General features: G+C 39.1%; 1 protein-coding gene across 1 annotated transcript; it reads left to right on the forward strand.

Moving 5' to 3' along the window:
* Positions 1–1,052: 1,052 nt before the first annotated feature.
* Positions 1,053–14,946, forward strand: LOC124589017 (tubulin beta-1 chain-like). Its single transcript, XM_047131517.1, has 3 exons — positions 1,053–1,219; positions 1,450–1,914; positions 13,896–14,946. Exons 1-3 carry the CDS (start codon positions 1,163–1,165, stop codon positions 14,718–14,720), a joined length of 1,347 nt encoding a protein of 448 aa, XP_046987473.1. The 5' UTR covers positions 1,053–1,162; the 3' UTR covers positions 14,721–14,946.
* Positions 14,947–15,828: the final 882 nt, after the last annotated feature.

The raw sequence follows: 15,828 nt of genomic DNA on the forward strand, positions 1-15,828 counted from the left end.
GTGTCTCATATTGTATAATGCATTTAAATATAACTACAATTACTGTGACTCTTTAAGCTTCCCCAGCAGATATGATGTAAATAGTCTTTACGAGTTTGCCGCCGGATGATGTTGTGCAAATTCGACAATATAAACCTCAGAACAACAGTTTGACATCTTCAGGAGGTTCAACCTTGCTGGTGGCTAGGTATGGCTGATGGTATCCGCACATCGACGTCGCTGTGTATAGAACACGTTTGCGAAGAATGTGCAGCCAAATGTTAGTCACTAAAAGATCATACTAGACCAATGTTATGACTAGTCAGTTCTCGAAAAATCTTGATTATCTCGTAATGATTTAATAGCAAATAATGCAGGGTTCCAGGCTGTCCTCAGTTGAAATCCCTGTTGATGAGATTATCAGCTGTAAAGATATGTTTTGCTTCCTTAGAGATGCAATCCAAGAAAGATAATGCTGTGGATAAAACTTTCCTCTTTTCATCAATCGTGCAATGTCCTGTATTCAGACAGTGTTCTGGAACTGTCGACTTCTCTGATTGACACGTGTATGATGCTGATGTGCATCACATCTATCTTGTACTGTGTGACATGTGTGGCCTTGATATGGTGCCCCACATTGACAAGGAATGACATTGACAGTGGAATGTCAGCACAGCAGCACCACCCTTAGCATAGTACTGAATGCAGAAGTGAGGTAGTATCATATCGTTTGTGATTAATATAGTTTTAAGATTTTATCAGAGTTTCAGGAACAAGTAATAAAAAGTTTAGTAAATGCGAAAGTTAATAGCGCAGAATCCACTACTATAAATTGTGTGAGCGCAGAAGCAACAGTTTCACTTCTGGTACTAGCAGACTAGACACCAATCCCCCAATAACATCAGTGACAAAACTATCTGTCCGTGAAACTGTGACTTCAACGTCGTTTTTCGTAGTCGGTCTGCGCGACGCGTGCCATTTGAAATGCGTTGTGACTGTTCCGACGTGTTTTCCGTGACAATCGACTTCCATCAAGCGGGCAAGATTTGTTTCGCTGTTGGCAACACTGCACCACTTTGAACCATGTTGACGGTTGACCCTATCCCGCATTCGAAATCTTTGTTTGCCAGGTGTTACTGGTGAGATAAAACGTTGTGTGATTTTGAGTTGCAAATTATTCAATATGAGGGAAATTGTTCATATTCAGGCCGGGCAATGCGGCAACCAAATTGGAGCTAAGGTATCGTATAGTTTCTGTGCAAATTAGTTTCCAGTGAACAGTTAATTAGTTTGTAGATGATTCCTACAATTAGGAGTTGGAACCAACGTGTGACAGATAACTTTAGTTAATCAAAAATATAGATTTTGTCATTGTTAAGAGCGTAATTGCTTTCACATGCTTACTTTTTTTGTTTCAAACAATTACGAACTAGTCCATCGGTGTCATGTGGTAATGTTCAAATTTTTCAGTTCTGGGAGATCATATCGGATGAACATGGCATTGACCCAACGGGTTCATACCATGGGGATTCAGATTTACAACTGGAACGAGCTGATGTATACTACAACCTTGCATCTGGTGGGAAATATGTCCCACGTGCGATTTTGGTTGACTTGGAGCCAGGGACAATGGATTCTGTACGTTCAGGACCCTTTGGCCAGCTTTTTCGACCAGACAATTTTGTTTTCGGACAAAGTGGAGCTGGAAATAACTGGGCGAAAGGCCATTACACAGAAGGTGCCGAACTTGTAGATTCAGTACTTGACGTGGTACGGAAAGAAGCCGAAAGCTGTGACTGCCTGCAAGGCTTTCAGCTTACACATTCGTTGGGTGGTGGCACCGGTTCAGGCATGGGCACATTGCTTATTTCAAAAATTCGTGAAGAATACCCCGATAGAATTATGAATACTTACTCAGTTGTGCCTTCACCGAAGGTGAGTTTATTAAAAATTTGAATTTTTTTCTATTTTAATACTAATTATTAGGTCCTGTTACAGTGAATAATTGCTAAGATATAGCTGGCATTGTGGTGTAATTGCGCTGTTATGTAAGCATTGTATTAATATGCAGGAAACAGGTGTGCTAGCAAATTTTTATTGAGTTTCAAATTGTGGAAGTATAAACAATGGCTCTTACCCTTTGTTGTGAAGGGCTATCACGTGGGTAGAGGAGATTCAAATATGCTAATTACATGTGAAATACAATATTAGTTGACTTGTTTCTAATTAAATAATTCTTATTTACGAAATGTGTAAATACTTCTCGTAATCGTAAATGAGTGTCGAATGCAATATATGCGTTCTGTAGAAATGCTTTTCGGCTGAGGTAATATAGAGAGTTGGATGTTAGCTTGGGCACCATAGAATGGTTTCTCGCAGCATATTGGGCATTGCAGGTAACTAATACTTTTCGCCTTGAATGCTGAGCACTTTTTAAAATTGCCCCTTTTTAAATTTAGTTCTCGTGAAGGCATTTAGTATTTAATTATCTTTGTACAGTTTTACTATATGCTAGTCTTAATGTGCTCATGCTAAATATTTTTAGGACTGTGCCGAGCTTTATATCAGATTCTGTAATGTTTAAATAAACCATTCCTTTGTTACATGTTGAACCCGCAAGAAAAAAGTGTATTACTAATCACGCTTTCAATGAGTGTTGGTTGCTGGGAGTGGATGTTTTCATTAGCACATTGGCTTGAGACAAGCCCCACAACATCCTCCCAGTGTAGCCAACTTACAGCTTATAAACCGAATCAATGTGTACCTGGCACTGCGTTGCAGAAGTGACAAGATAATTATTTGCTTCCAGGACCAGGTACCATAGTCCATTACAATTCAGGCAGTCCAGGAAAAAATGTTACTGTCACAGACGTGGAAGTTACTAGATTTAGCGTATTTTAAAGTGGACTAAGTAAGGAACGTGTATTTTTTTTTTTCCTCCAAAAAAACATCTGCTCAGAGATACAGCCCTGAAAAGTTGACACTGCACATACCATTTGGGAGATTTGAATTTTGGAAAAATTTTAAAATGCTGTATATGTGGAACAATTCTAGATATATTGTTTTTTTTTTAGTTGAAAGATAATTTCCTTTGATTCCAAAGAGTCAAAGTTTTTACTGTCGCCTTTCGATTTTTTATAATTTAGAGAATAAGTTTTTCAAAAATGCCAGTCCAGAAAAGTTCGACACTATTTCTGTTGATTAGTACATTGTAGTACCAAATTCTCAGTTAATGAGAGCTTCCACTATTAAGTTGAACAGGTTTTTATGAAAAATTGAAATTTTTGCCATGTGTAAAATCTGCTTTATCACTACATTAGGCCTATTACACAAGTCTCATACTAATCATAGCCTAGCCATATTCAACACAATTTTAATTTTGAAAGATGAGTAAGAGACCCATTTTTTTTCAAGCATTTTAAATTGTTCCAAAATGTACATGAAATGTGAAGAGTTAAGGGTTTCCATTTCTACAACTTCTGTGCAATCTGTTTTGTACTGAAGTTAGCCAGTCAACGTACTAAAAATGTTCCACTGCTTCAGTATCCTTTAATATCGAGTGATGACTTTGTTAAACCAGTAGGGACTGGAACACTTAGTGTTCAAGACATTGTAAACAGGAAGTGAGCTCTGATGGCATTGTTGCTGTCCTTCAGCTAGAAACCTATACCCAGCAGTTGGTCCATGTGGTAGCATAAGGCTCGCTACAATTTCATTTAACTCGTAACTGGTGCCTATAATCTCTGCAATCCACTTGTCACACTCATACTCTCATGTGGGTGTGTAAGATTTCACGACTCTCGTAAAATCCTCAGCAATCTGAGTCGCATCTTTATTTGGTCTGCAAAGATTGTTTTGGAGCATGGTGCTTCAGCAGGCCGCCTACATCACAAGGTCCATTCCCATGATCAGTAGCATTGTATACCCAGTCAGTTGGCACAAGCAACTTACTCAATTCTAACAGCTGGTAACAATTTTTAAAATGACTAAGAGCATCATCAGAAATAACAATGACCTTCTCTGCCTCCGTTTTCAGTTGAAGAATTTTATGCATTGATAACAGAGCATGTGCTGAGTCATGAACTGTGTCATCACTTATAACTGTACCAGTTGCAGTTTTGTTTTGAAAATATTTCATTCCTGCAAAATTTGAAAGCTGGTCATTACTCCAATGATACCCTTGTACTTGTTGTGGGAGAATTACAGACCAGTTCTCAGCAAGATTACCTAAACATTGTTCTTCAGCCTGTACACACTATTTCACTTGTGTAATGTGTTGTTGCAATTTCTTCAGATGCTGGTATGTTACTGCTTTCATGACCAGTTACGAAGTTCATCAATGAAACTGTCAAAGCCAACAGTTTTCTTAATTAGTTTATTTTCCTCCCATGCTGCATATGTAATTTCTGCAGAGATATCTGCTACGTATTCCAGGCCAAGTGTCTTTACAGACAGTGTTCCTTTTCCAGGGCAGTCACCACACCATATATTGAAACAAATAAGTATCTAGTTTGTCACCACAGAAATTTCAAAATTTGTGCAGTACACACATAAACAGACATCTCTAGGTGGGTGTGGAACTACCCACTTAGGTCGTAGTGCATAAAATTTTGATTTTTCCAATATGTGAAGTTTTATATTTGCTCTTATAAATTGCAAAAGTTTCTTTAATACTGCAAGTCACATACGTCTTAACTTACACAACTTTTTGACCCTCAACTGTTATAGTGTCTCTTTTTGTTGGCTCTCTGGCAAAAACAGTCCTATTTATCTTCCAGATAAATTGACTGAACTATTTGAACTTTAGCTGCTTCTACATGATGACCATAATAGGGATCTGGTCTTCCAAAGACTCTCCTTACAGACCTCACATTTCTAAATTTATCTACCATGTACTTCAGTACTCGGGTAATGTGGTTCAAAAGTGTTTTATTTGAAAAGTCTCCGGAATAATAATTAAAACTTGCACCTTTTTACTGTATGATGCGCAATATTAAACAGATGAATTGATATTTGTAAAACATTCCTAGCTAGAGGTGCAAGAGTGCTTTGGTTAATTTTCTTCTGAAGATGGAATTTCTTAGATTTAGTAATTTCTATGCGCCTTCTTGATGCATAGAGCTTATGACTCGACTTCACTGACCCTGGTTTCTTAACAGGCCTAACACTTAGCTCTGTAGTTGACTGATTCAGGGTATTTAATTCACCCTTTATTGATGCAAAATCTGCTTCATCTGCACCATGGGTGGCTTCACCTTGTTCAGATACTATCATTGTTGTTATTCTGTCAAAACTTTCAGAACACAAAAAATCGTCACTGGAAACATCAGTTTGAAAAAGTCTTCAGATGAGAACACTTATTCCCAACCTGAACAAAGTGTTTTTTCCTTATATATCATTTTTTATGGATAAGGAAATATTCAGCACACTTAACTCTCCTGTGGCCCCAGTCAGAAGGCTTTTCAGTCCTTTTCACAACACACTGCAATTGTCAGCTTGCAAATCCTCACGAAAACACAGAACTCACTGGATTGTCTGATTTCTTAGAAGCCTCTCTAGGAAACAAATTCGCACTAAACAATAATACAGAAACCTGTAGTGAACAACCACAACAAAGAAACTGACAAGAAACTACTGCAAAGTGTGTCCACAGCTCGCAGTCGCGTTTTCTCTTCTCAAGCACAGGGTTCTGGGTTGTTTCGTGGTGGGGTCAGGGATTTTTACCTGCCTCGAGGTGCCTGAGTGTGTGTTTGTGTTGTCATCATCATTTCAACATCATTCATGAATGCGACGAGATTGCGATGAGCAAAAGTTGGGAATTTGTTCGGTTGCTGATAACGGTGCAGTTAAGCGCCCCACAAAGCAATCATCATCACAACAAAGTGTAAGAAATATCTGTATCGATGAAGGTGAAAAGAAATAACTGCAACAAAGACAATAGAAATAAACATTGTAACAAGGAAATTAGTTAGAAACAACTACAGTTAAGACATACAGTACCCTTGAAAGTTAAAGACAAATTTTGTAAAATAAAACCTGTCCAACTTAGAGGTGGAAGCTGTCCTTTACAGAGAAAATAGTACTACATGGTACTAATCAACAGAAAGAAAACTTAAGCAGGAAAGAGCATTACAATTAAAGAACAAGAATGTAATTTATATTGTGACTCATGTTACAAATTTGGGACATCCTGTTGCTAATATTCATTTCAGATCAAAAGTGTCCTCAAACTATTAAGTCTGGATCTAGTTTTCATCACAGAAAATGCATATGAGTTTGGCACTCAAGACAGTAGCAGATTTAAAAAAATATTTATACCATGTGAAACACTGTAATATATTGAAAAGAGCATGTGACTAAATGTTATGTGACTTGTTACTTGCTACTTATTGTCAGAAAAACTTCATGCAAGCAGAGAAATAAAAATGTTATTTGCCAAATAAGATAAACTTAACATTTCACTTTTTAACCATTATGAAAAATTATAAGAGCATGACATCTGGGAAAATAGTGTTAATTCAATGAGGACTGAAAATCACTTGCATTGACATCAGGTGGATCAATTTCCTTTATAATTTTGTCCTTTGTGAACAGATTTTCATCACATTTTGCACACCATTTCCAATAATGACCAGCATGCTCCATTTCACTGATTAGTAAGAATTTCCAAAAATTGCATGTACTTCTCCAGCATAGAATTTACCATCATGTTTTACTTTTTACCTGTCTCCAATTTTCACCCTTTCTCTAGTTCCTTCAGTGTGATCTACAGCAGGGAAATTCTTTGAAGACAGCAGATATGTTTGTAGTACTCCTTTCTTGTAGCAAAAGCAGTGAATGATTTTTATGTTTCGTGCTGATTATGCTAAAGAAAATATTTGTGCCAGATTTAAGTTTCAGTGATTTCTTGAATTTCATTAGTGGACATACGACAAACCTGCATAGTTGTGGTACTTGCAGCTGCCTGAGCAAAAGTTAATGCATCATCAACTATGAATTTTCACTTCGACAAGAAACTGAATGCCACGGTAACACAGTGAAATTACTAACTTGTGCTTGTGCTCAATATGCACTTTGCATCTCATCTTGATAAACAGAAATGTAATTTTCAGCAGTCAATATGCAGCAATGCAAACTCATTATAATCTTGGCTGAGAACCATTTCCTTTTGCTGATAATAAGATGCAAGCTGAGTTCTTTTGTATAGCGATGAACAAGGAACTGTGGAATTATGTAAATTTTGTATTTCACTGTATGAGCTGTAGAGTCTTCTTCTTTGACTTCAATAATGTTAGAATTGTTTTGTTTCATCTTCCAAATATACCAAGATAAATTCACAATTTCCAGCTCATCAGTTTTATAAACTTCTTTGAAATCTCTACCATTTTGACAATTCACTTTCATTCAGTCAACAAAGCTCACTGGATAGGTTGCTTATGATGGCTGATAACAATATGTTGCCGTAAGCTGGAATATTATCATGTTTTCTATGAAGGCTGCTGATAGTATTTATGAAATTTTTGTGATATTTACACAAACATACATTATGAGATAGTTTGCTGCTTACTTGAACATGTCGTGGCTGTACCTCTGCAATCTTTCCCAGTTTGAACTTCAGGGTGTTCCTGTTTGAATACCTCATATGTTTCCTTCATGGACATAACTAAGTGGTGAATGTGAACTGTCTTTTTTTCATTATTTTCTCTAATCACTATTATGTCCTTCCTGCTTGGTGATTGGCAACTGACGTCACGACTGTAGAAACTAGTTACCAAGTATCTACTTTCAGAACTGAGGTCTCAATTTTGTGTACTACTGCCATGACTGGGTCTTTCAGACTTTCCATCTGATGAATTTCCACACAAGTCCTGAACAGATCAAGAACAACTACAATTTTACATTGTGACGATGGCAAGCAACGATCAGCTCGAGCCGTGGCTTTACCTAGAGCACTATGTGAAAAACGATCTTGACTATGTTGCTGATTCTGCATCTCACATTGCGCTATGTTTTCTAACTCTCTCCCCAGTTTCAGCTCTTCTTTCTTCTAATATGTCAGTTTTAAGTTGACTCTATTGCAGAAACTTTTTTAATGCTTCTTTTGACTTTTTCTAGCTGCTCTAGATGCTCCAACTTTCTGTTCTTTTAACATTAAGAAAAAGAGTCCAATTACGTGGCTGATGTTGCATGTTTAATTTTCTATTTTCACAATATTGGTTCAAATTGGAAAATTTTTCGAAGTGATATTAGTTACGCTTACACACAAACAAGTAAAATACTGAACAAGATGAAGTTAGCTGTAACATTCCTCTTAATTTAATGAAAGTTCATGCTGTTGTATTATGTCATTTATCCTGACCTGAAATTTAACTACTTCAATTTTATACTACTTATGCAATACATTAGGGTATGTAACAGTAATAATGATATGCTAATTCTTACTTGCCAATTAGTTGAAATCAAGGTTCAAAAGCTCCAATAATTCCACTGCCATCACATGAAAAATGTATGGCCATATATAAATGGCTACAAATTATGGAGGAACGCAATAATGAGCAACAGACATTGTTGCCATACAGGAAAAGGTCCAGCCTTTTCAAGCAACGTATGAGAAGTACTAAATTTTAAACTTTTTAAATCGTGTGTCCTACTTTACATGGCATATCCCTTAACATCAGAGACTGACGGTGACCCACCCTGCCTGAAGTGAAGTGATACGGATTATTCCAGGTACAGCCTCTTCAATCACTTCTGTGAATAATGGTTTGGTGCACAAGTTCATAGCATTTTTCCATAGGTTAAATACACACGACAGATACATGTGACAATCTTTGGTCATCAATAGTGTATTCTCCTTCACTATTTGCAGCAGTCTACCAATGCTGGGGTAATGTGTCGATTCAGTGACTAGAAATCACATAGTTTTGTGGCAGCTTGTCAAACTGTCCAGAGCATTTTCATTTGGAAAGGAACTTCCTTGAATGTCGTTTGATAGTGTGGAGAGGGTGAAATTTTCATTTGGGAAGGAACTTCCGTGATTGTTGGTTGATAGTGTGGACGGGGTGAAAATTTGAAGGCACAAGATCGGGTTAATAAGGTGCATGCAGAATGAATTCAGACTGTTCTCCTGTACAGCGTTTTTTGTCAGCCTGGCAGGAAGCAGGTAGGATTGTCATGGAATAGCATAACTTCACACAGTCTTCCTGGCTGTTACTTTTGGATTGTGTGTGAAAGAAGTCTCAGTGGTAAATGATACATGTCAGCAACAATGGTTCCACCTCAGGGAAGAAATTCTTAGTAAACAAAACTGTCGCTGTTCCACCAGGAACCCATTTCTCATCACCAGTAACAGTACAGGGTAGGAATCATAGGTGTTAACAAGCTGATTGATGGCAAGCAAGCAGCGATGCCACTTACTGAATTTTGGGATTTCGGCTTAGATTATGAGAAATGCATACACCCAATTTTTGAATTCATTGCATGCAACTGTTACATCCCCCTGTGGGCCTGGGGGTTACAATAGGGTCAGTCTCCCCTTCTTTGTATGCGGATGACTTCTGCATTTCGTATTGTTCCTCCAGTACTAGTGTTCCTGAGCGGCACCTACAAGGAACCATTCACAAGACAGTCGTGGGCTCTAGCCCATGGCTTCCAGTTTCCAGCTGTGAAGTTTTGTGTCGCAAACGTCTGTTGGCGTTGTACCGTTCGTCTGGAACCGGAACTTTATCTTAATGACGATCCAGTCACTGTAGTGGAGACATATTGATTCTTTGGACTGCTTTTTGACACCCGATTGACGTACCTCACCTTCGTCAGCTTAAGTGGAAGTGCTGGCAGTACCTCAGTGCCCACCGCTGCCTGAGCAGCACCAACTGGGGTGCAGATCGCTCTACTCTGCTGCAGCTCTACAGAGCCCTTGTTCAATCCCGCATTGACTATGGGAGTCAGTTTACAGTTCGGCAGTGCCCTCAGCATTGCGTTTACTCTACCCAATGCACCACTGTGAAGGTAGCCTAGTGACGGGAGCTTTTAGAAAGGGTCCAGTGACCAGTGTCCTGGTGGATACTAGAGTCCCTCCATTGCGGATACGACGTGCACAACTGCTTGCCTGTTAAGTTGAAAACATTTGTAGTTCTGAGCATCCAAATTACTCTCTCTCCCCACCCGCTGCAGTTCATCTCCCGCATCAGCGGCTCAGGTCAGGGCTCACAATTGCAGTTCGCGTGCAACCCCTTCCCTCTGAACTGGGTTCCTTCCCTTTACCACCTGCACTCGAGGTCCATTCACGTACACCTCGATGGTGTACACCTTGGCCAAAGCTTCGTCTGGACCTTTCGCGTGGCCCTAAGGACTCTGTTAATCCCGCTGCTCTCGGCTGTCACTTCCTCCCGATTATTGATGTGTTCCGGGGCTCTGAAGTTGCTTACACAGACGGCTCGATGGCTGATGGTAATGTTGGCTTCACCTATGTCCACAGAGGCCATATTGAACAGCATTCATTGCACGCTGGCTGCAGTCTATTCACGGCTGAGCTTGTGACCATATCTCGTGCACTTCAGTGCATATGTCCCTGTTCTGATGAGTCATTTCTTCTCTGTTCTGACTCCCTGAGCGGCTTAAAAGCTATCGACCAGTGCTACCCTTGCTGTCAGTTAGGTAGTAAACATACAGGAGTTTATTGGAACGATCCTGTCATTCAGTAGTGTTTGTGTTGCCACCAGGGCACGTTGGAAGCCCAGGCAATGAACTGCTGACAGGCAGGCCAAACAGGCTATGCTGAAACTGCTCCTGGAGATAGGAATCTCTGAAACTGACCTGCCTTCTGTCTTACGCTGCAAGGTTTTGTGCTTTGGGAGATGGAGTGGCATAACAGTATGCACAACAAACTTCGTGTCATTAAGGAGATTGCGAATGTGTGGCAGTCTTCCCTGCGGGCTTCTTGCAGGGAATCAGTTGTCACATTAGCCATACGTGGCTCGCACATGGTTACCTCCTCCATCGTGAGGACCCACCTTTGTGTCGCTGTGGCTCCCAAATAACAGTTGTCCACCTCTTGCTGGACTGCCCACTTTCAGCCACTCTGCAGCGGCCTTTTAACTTTCCCAGCACCCTACCTTCGGTGTTGGGCGGCAGTGCATCAACAGGAACTTTAGTTTTATGTTTTATTTGTGAGGGTGAGTTTTATCATTGGATCTGAGTTTTAGTGCATGTCCTTTGTCCGTGTGTGTCCTTCACGCTAGGATTTTTAGAGTGGAGGTTTTAATGTGTTGCAGAGTGGCGGGCTGCTCCTTTTTTTATTCTCATGGTCAGCCAGCCATGGTAATCTGCTTTCTTGTTTTTAATCTCTTCTTCCTGTTTCTGTGGTTTTCTTGTTCTGTTTTGTTCATTGTAGTGTTTGTTGTCTTTCTTGTCTTTCTGTCGTTATAGTTTTTCCTTTCTCCTGTTATTGTGCCATACCTTTTTGTTTTCTTCCTTCCCTTGGTAATAATGGTTCTGCTGGGAACAAGGGACCGATGACCTCGCAGATTGGTCCCCCCCTCCCCTTTTAAATCAACCAATCAGCTATTGCATGGAGGTAGAATGATCAGTTTTTTGCATATGCTAGTTATCAGGTGCACTGATGTGGATCATTGTGGATTAATGCATTTAAATTATCTACATCAAACCTTGAAGGTCTTCCTGAATTTGGAAGTTACTGATGTCAAAATGGTTCTCCTCAGAATGAGAAAATTGTTTCCTTGCTGTGCTGTCCAGTGGCATCCCCATACACAGCACAAATGTTTGTCTTGTCTCCACTGCTGTCATCGTTAGATTGATGTCAAACAGTTGAATGTCGGAGATGTTAAGATTTCTCCACTTGGCACGCCATTTTCTAGGGTCCACAGCTCCAACACTATCTCCAAATGGCAATATGTGAACTCTAAGAGCAACAGTGAACTACAAATAAAAATGATAATGGATAAATAAACTGATAGCAATAGGTGTACCAACTTAAAAGGCAAAAATATTATAAACTTGTGCACAACCTTATTACATTAAGTCACTACACACACCACCACATGTGGATCAACAATACATTCACAGAAGCTGCTTATTGTTATGGTGCACAATACTTCCGTAGCTACTTCTAGTAAGCTTAGTTGTGAGTAAATGTTACGGAGCAGCACAAAGTCGGCTGATGCAGACGATCATAGGGGCCAAGTAAAAATGCACTGTCAGTACTTTTTTGCATAATGACTTTGGTTTTGTTGTTGCATAAGTTTAAATTCATTATTATACATTGTGGTTTGTAAATCCCATTATGAAGACAATTTATGTTAAAACTGTTGCACAGGAATGGGTCTTTGAAGTTAATTACCCTCTGATTAGTTAATATGTGAATTTAATATTTTACCATCTGCATGTGAGTTTCTTTGTGTCTTCACTGTTTCTGTGTAGTTGCATTATTTAGTCTTTTTATGTGCATAAATGCCAACTTAAGATTGTGTAACAACTTCTTTCACTGACTCCTCCATCCCCATCCCTTTACATCAGAGATCCATATTAATCACCGTTGATGCCACTTCTCTATACACAAACATCCCTCATGCCCTTAGCTTTGCTAGCAGCAATCATTCTCTTCCTACAACCTTCGGACCCTAAACCCACAATCTCATCCCTCACACTTCTTCCCAACTACATTGTTTGAGAGGGAGGTTTATAAACAAATCTGTGGCACAGCCATTGGCATCTGCATGGCAACTTTGGGCCTCTAGAAGAAACCTCGCTAGCCTCCCCAAACCTCTTGTCTGAGTCAGACTACTGGATATCTTCATGATCTGGACTTAGAGCTGAGACAGTCTATCCTTCTCTCTCCACAGCCTCAGGACCTCCCTTGTTTGATTGTGCCACTTTCCTGGACATTGACCTCCACCTCTGAGGGTTACATCCACACCCCTGTCCATATTATACCCACGTACCACCAACAGTACCTGGATGCCCAGTATGCTCAACAGGGCCTTCAGACACGCACTACTACCCAAACCTAGTCTGCAAACAATTTCCTTTGTGGTATCTTCACACACACACACACACACACACACACACACACACACACACACACACACACACACCTGTTATCCTCCCACCACTCCCAAGAATTGACTACAAAGGAGTGCCTGCACATCCCTCAAAATCACTCTAAATTGGAATTACTGAACGATATCCTTTGCGTGGGTTCTCATTATCTGTCATACTTCAGAATGACATACATTCTATCCATGATCGTTACCACAATTTCTAAAGTGGTATATTAAACTACAATGTATATATTATGTTCATTCATTAAAATGCAGCTAGTATATCTGGTGTAAATTATTTGATGTCTGTAGGCAGATATACTAGCTGCATTTTAATGAACGAACATAAGACAGGCAGACACCAAGTAATTTACACCAGATATACGAATTGCATTTTAATGAAGAAACATAAAACATACATCGTAGTTAAATGTAACAATGATTTTATTTGCATAAGTAATACTTTCAAGAAACAAATGAATGCAAGTTGGGGTCATATTGGCCCCAGTGGTACATAGTACAAAATATCATGAATAAATTTTAATGTGTAGTAAATATAAAATTGTAATAAACAACATTGGATACATATTTTGAAGAAAAGTTGCCTTTGATAACAAGGTAGGCACTCTTTCATTGAACTTACAGGGTCACATTGGCCCCAGTTGTAATGAGGGGTAAGAACTGTGCTTCATTGGGTGACAAGACACATAGTTGAGCTACTTTCTACTTGTAGCTTATTGTGAACCTTTTTGTGTAGAAATACCTCTTGCCTTACACTGAGGTGGTTTGTTTTGCATTGATGTAGATGTGTTAATTGGCATTTAATATAGTTATATCTATTGTTGGTAAATGTTTCAGGTTTCTGATACAGTTGTGGAACCATACAATGCCACGTTGTCGGTACATCAGTTAGTGGAAAATACTGATGAAACATACTGTATTGACAACGAAGCCCTGTATGACATCTGCTTTCGAACACTGAAGCTGGCAGAACCAACTTACGGTGATCTGAATCACCTTGTCTCCTTAACGATGTCTGGTGTTACGACGTGTCTCAGGTTTCCAGGACAGTTGAATGCGGACTTGCGCAAATTAGCGGTTAATATGGTTCCTTTCCCACGCCTGCATTTTTTCATGCCTGGGTTTGCCCCACTGACGGCTCGTGGCAGTCAGCAGTATAGAGCCCTCACTGTTCCAGAGCTTACGCAACAGATGTTCGATGCTAAGAACATGATGGCAGCTTGTGATCCTCGCCATGGTCGATACTTGACTGTTGCAGCTATCTTCAGAGGTAGAATGTCCATGAAAGAAGTGGATGAGCAGATGCTAAACATCCAAAACAAAAACAGCAACTACTTTGTCGAATGGATCCCAAATAATGTTAAAACTGCAGTGTGTGACATTCCACCCCGTGGGCTCAAAATGTCTGCTACGTTCATTGGAAATTCTACTGCTATTCAGGAGCTCTTCAAGCGCATATCTGAGCAGTTTACTGCTATGTTTCGCCGTAAAGCTTTCCTTCATTGGTATACTGGAGAGGGGATGGATGAAATGGAGTTTACTGAAGCAGAGTCGAATATGAATGACTTGGTGTCGGAGTACCAACAATATCAGGAAGCTACTGCAGATGAAGATGTTGAATTTGATGATGAACAAGAGGAAGAAATTGAAGATGAAAAGTAGTGGGACATTGTTCTATTTTTTGGCTGTACATAATGTAATTAAAGCAGCTGGTGAATTTGACATTCCAGCTTTTTGTAAAGATTTCTACAGAACCTTTTTATAATCTGCAGTTATTTTATGACTTTTGTATCAATTTATACACTCATCTTGTAATACAAATAAATATTTCTGTAAGAAGCTATCTTTCTCGTGGGCCTTGTGATTTAATAAAGATTATTTCAATCTACCTGTGAAATGTTTAATACAGTTTAATTAAACATTCTCTATTAACAGATGAAAGTGTTTAAAGGCCATTAGTGGAAATAAAACAATTATGCAGTCGGTTGAAAGAATAGAAAGTAAGTTCCTGTTACAATGTGCTGTCTGATAGAGGAGGAGACAAAGAACTGCAATTTTAGCATGTGACCTACAGGTGTATATAGTCCAATGAATTGTTGGAGTGATACAGCTTATGTTTTGTATAGATACTCTTTAACTTCAGGAAATAGTTTAACATATGTTCTCCAAAGTTCAGGCAAAAGATATAATTTGAGAAAGATGGACCTAGGGAAATGGAGATATGTATAGCAGTTTGTTGTTTGGACCTCAATTTTTGTCTGTCTGTTTCCTGACTTTATGCAAAAGATTAAGAGATTCATTGTCCTTTCTGCTACCGCAGTTATGGTTCTTAGGTTTGAATTCACATAACTTGCTTCAGAAACTGACTGAACATGTTACTTCTATGAAGAGTGCCACTGTGGTAAGATTCTCATGGTACTTAAATTTCTTTTGGTTGCAGAAGTTGTAGCACTTCCAATAATCAAACTTCACCTTGTTGTATGCTGATTACATAATCATACTTACAGGTTTTGGACCCTGAGCTTCCCATAAAAATGTGCAAATAATCACAACATTGGAACAGCTGGAAGAATAGGGCCTAGTAAGACAATGCCACACTTGTGTTCAATATTAGAAATTTTGCCTCTTATTCATATAATTATGCTGTGTATTAGTTACTATTGTTCTTTCTTAAGGAAGTGTGAAAGTTCGGCGTTTACTCTCTTTAAATTTTCTGGAAAAGCTTCATACATAACATTTATTTTTATGGTTAAAAGTAATGAACGTTGTT

Source organism: Schistocerca americana, chromosome 2 (assembly GCF_021461395.2).
Source record: "Schistocerca americana isolate TAMUIC-IGC-003095 chromosome 2, iqSchAmer2.1, whole genome shotgun sequence".
Taxonomy (NCBI): domain Eukaryota; kingdom Metazoa; phylum Arthropoda; class Insecta; order Orthoptera; family Acrididae; genus Schistocerca; species Schistocerca americana.

What these genes read in the sequence shown, in the direction of transcription:
- LOC124589017 (XM_047131517.1), top strand. Translation starts at nt 1,163, where the DNA reads ATGAGGGAAATTGTTCATATTCAGGCCGGGCAATGCGGCAACCAAATT. An exon ending in GCAACCAAATTGGAGCTAAG is followed by an intron (nt 1,220 to 1,449) that starts GTATCGTATAGT and finishes CAAATTTTTCAG; the next exon opens with TTCTGGGAGATCATATCGGA. An exon ending in CAGTTGTGCCTTCACCGAAG is followed by an intron (nt 1,915 to 13,895) that starts GTGAGTTTATTA and finishes TAAATGTTTCAG; the next exon opens with GTTTCTGATACAGTTGTGGA.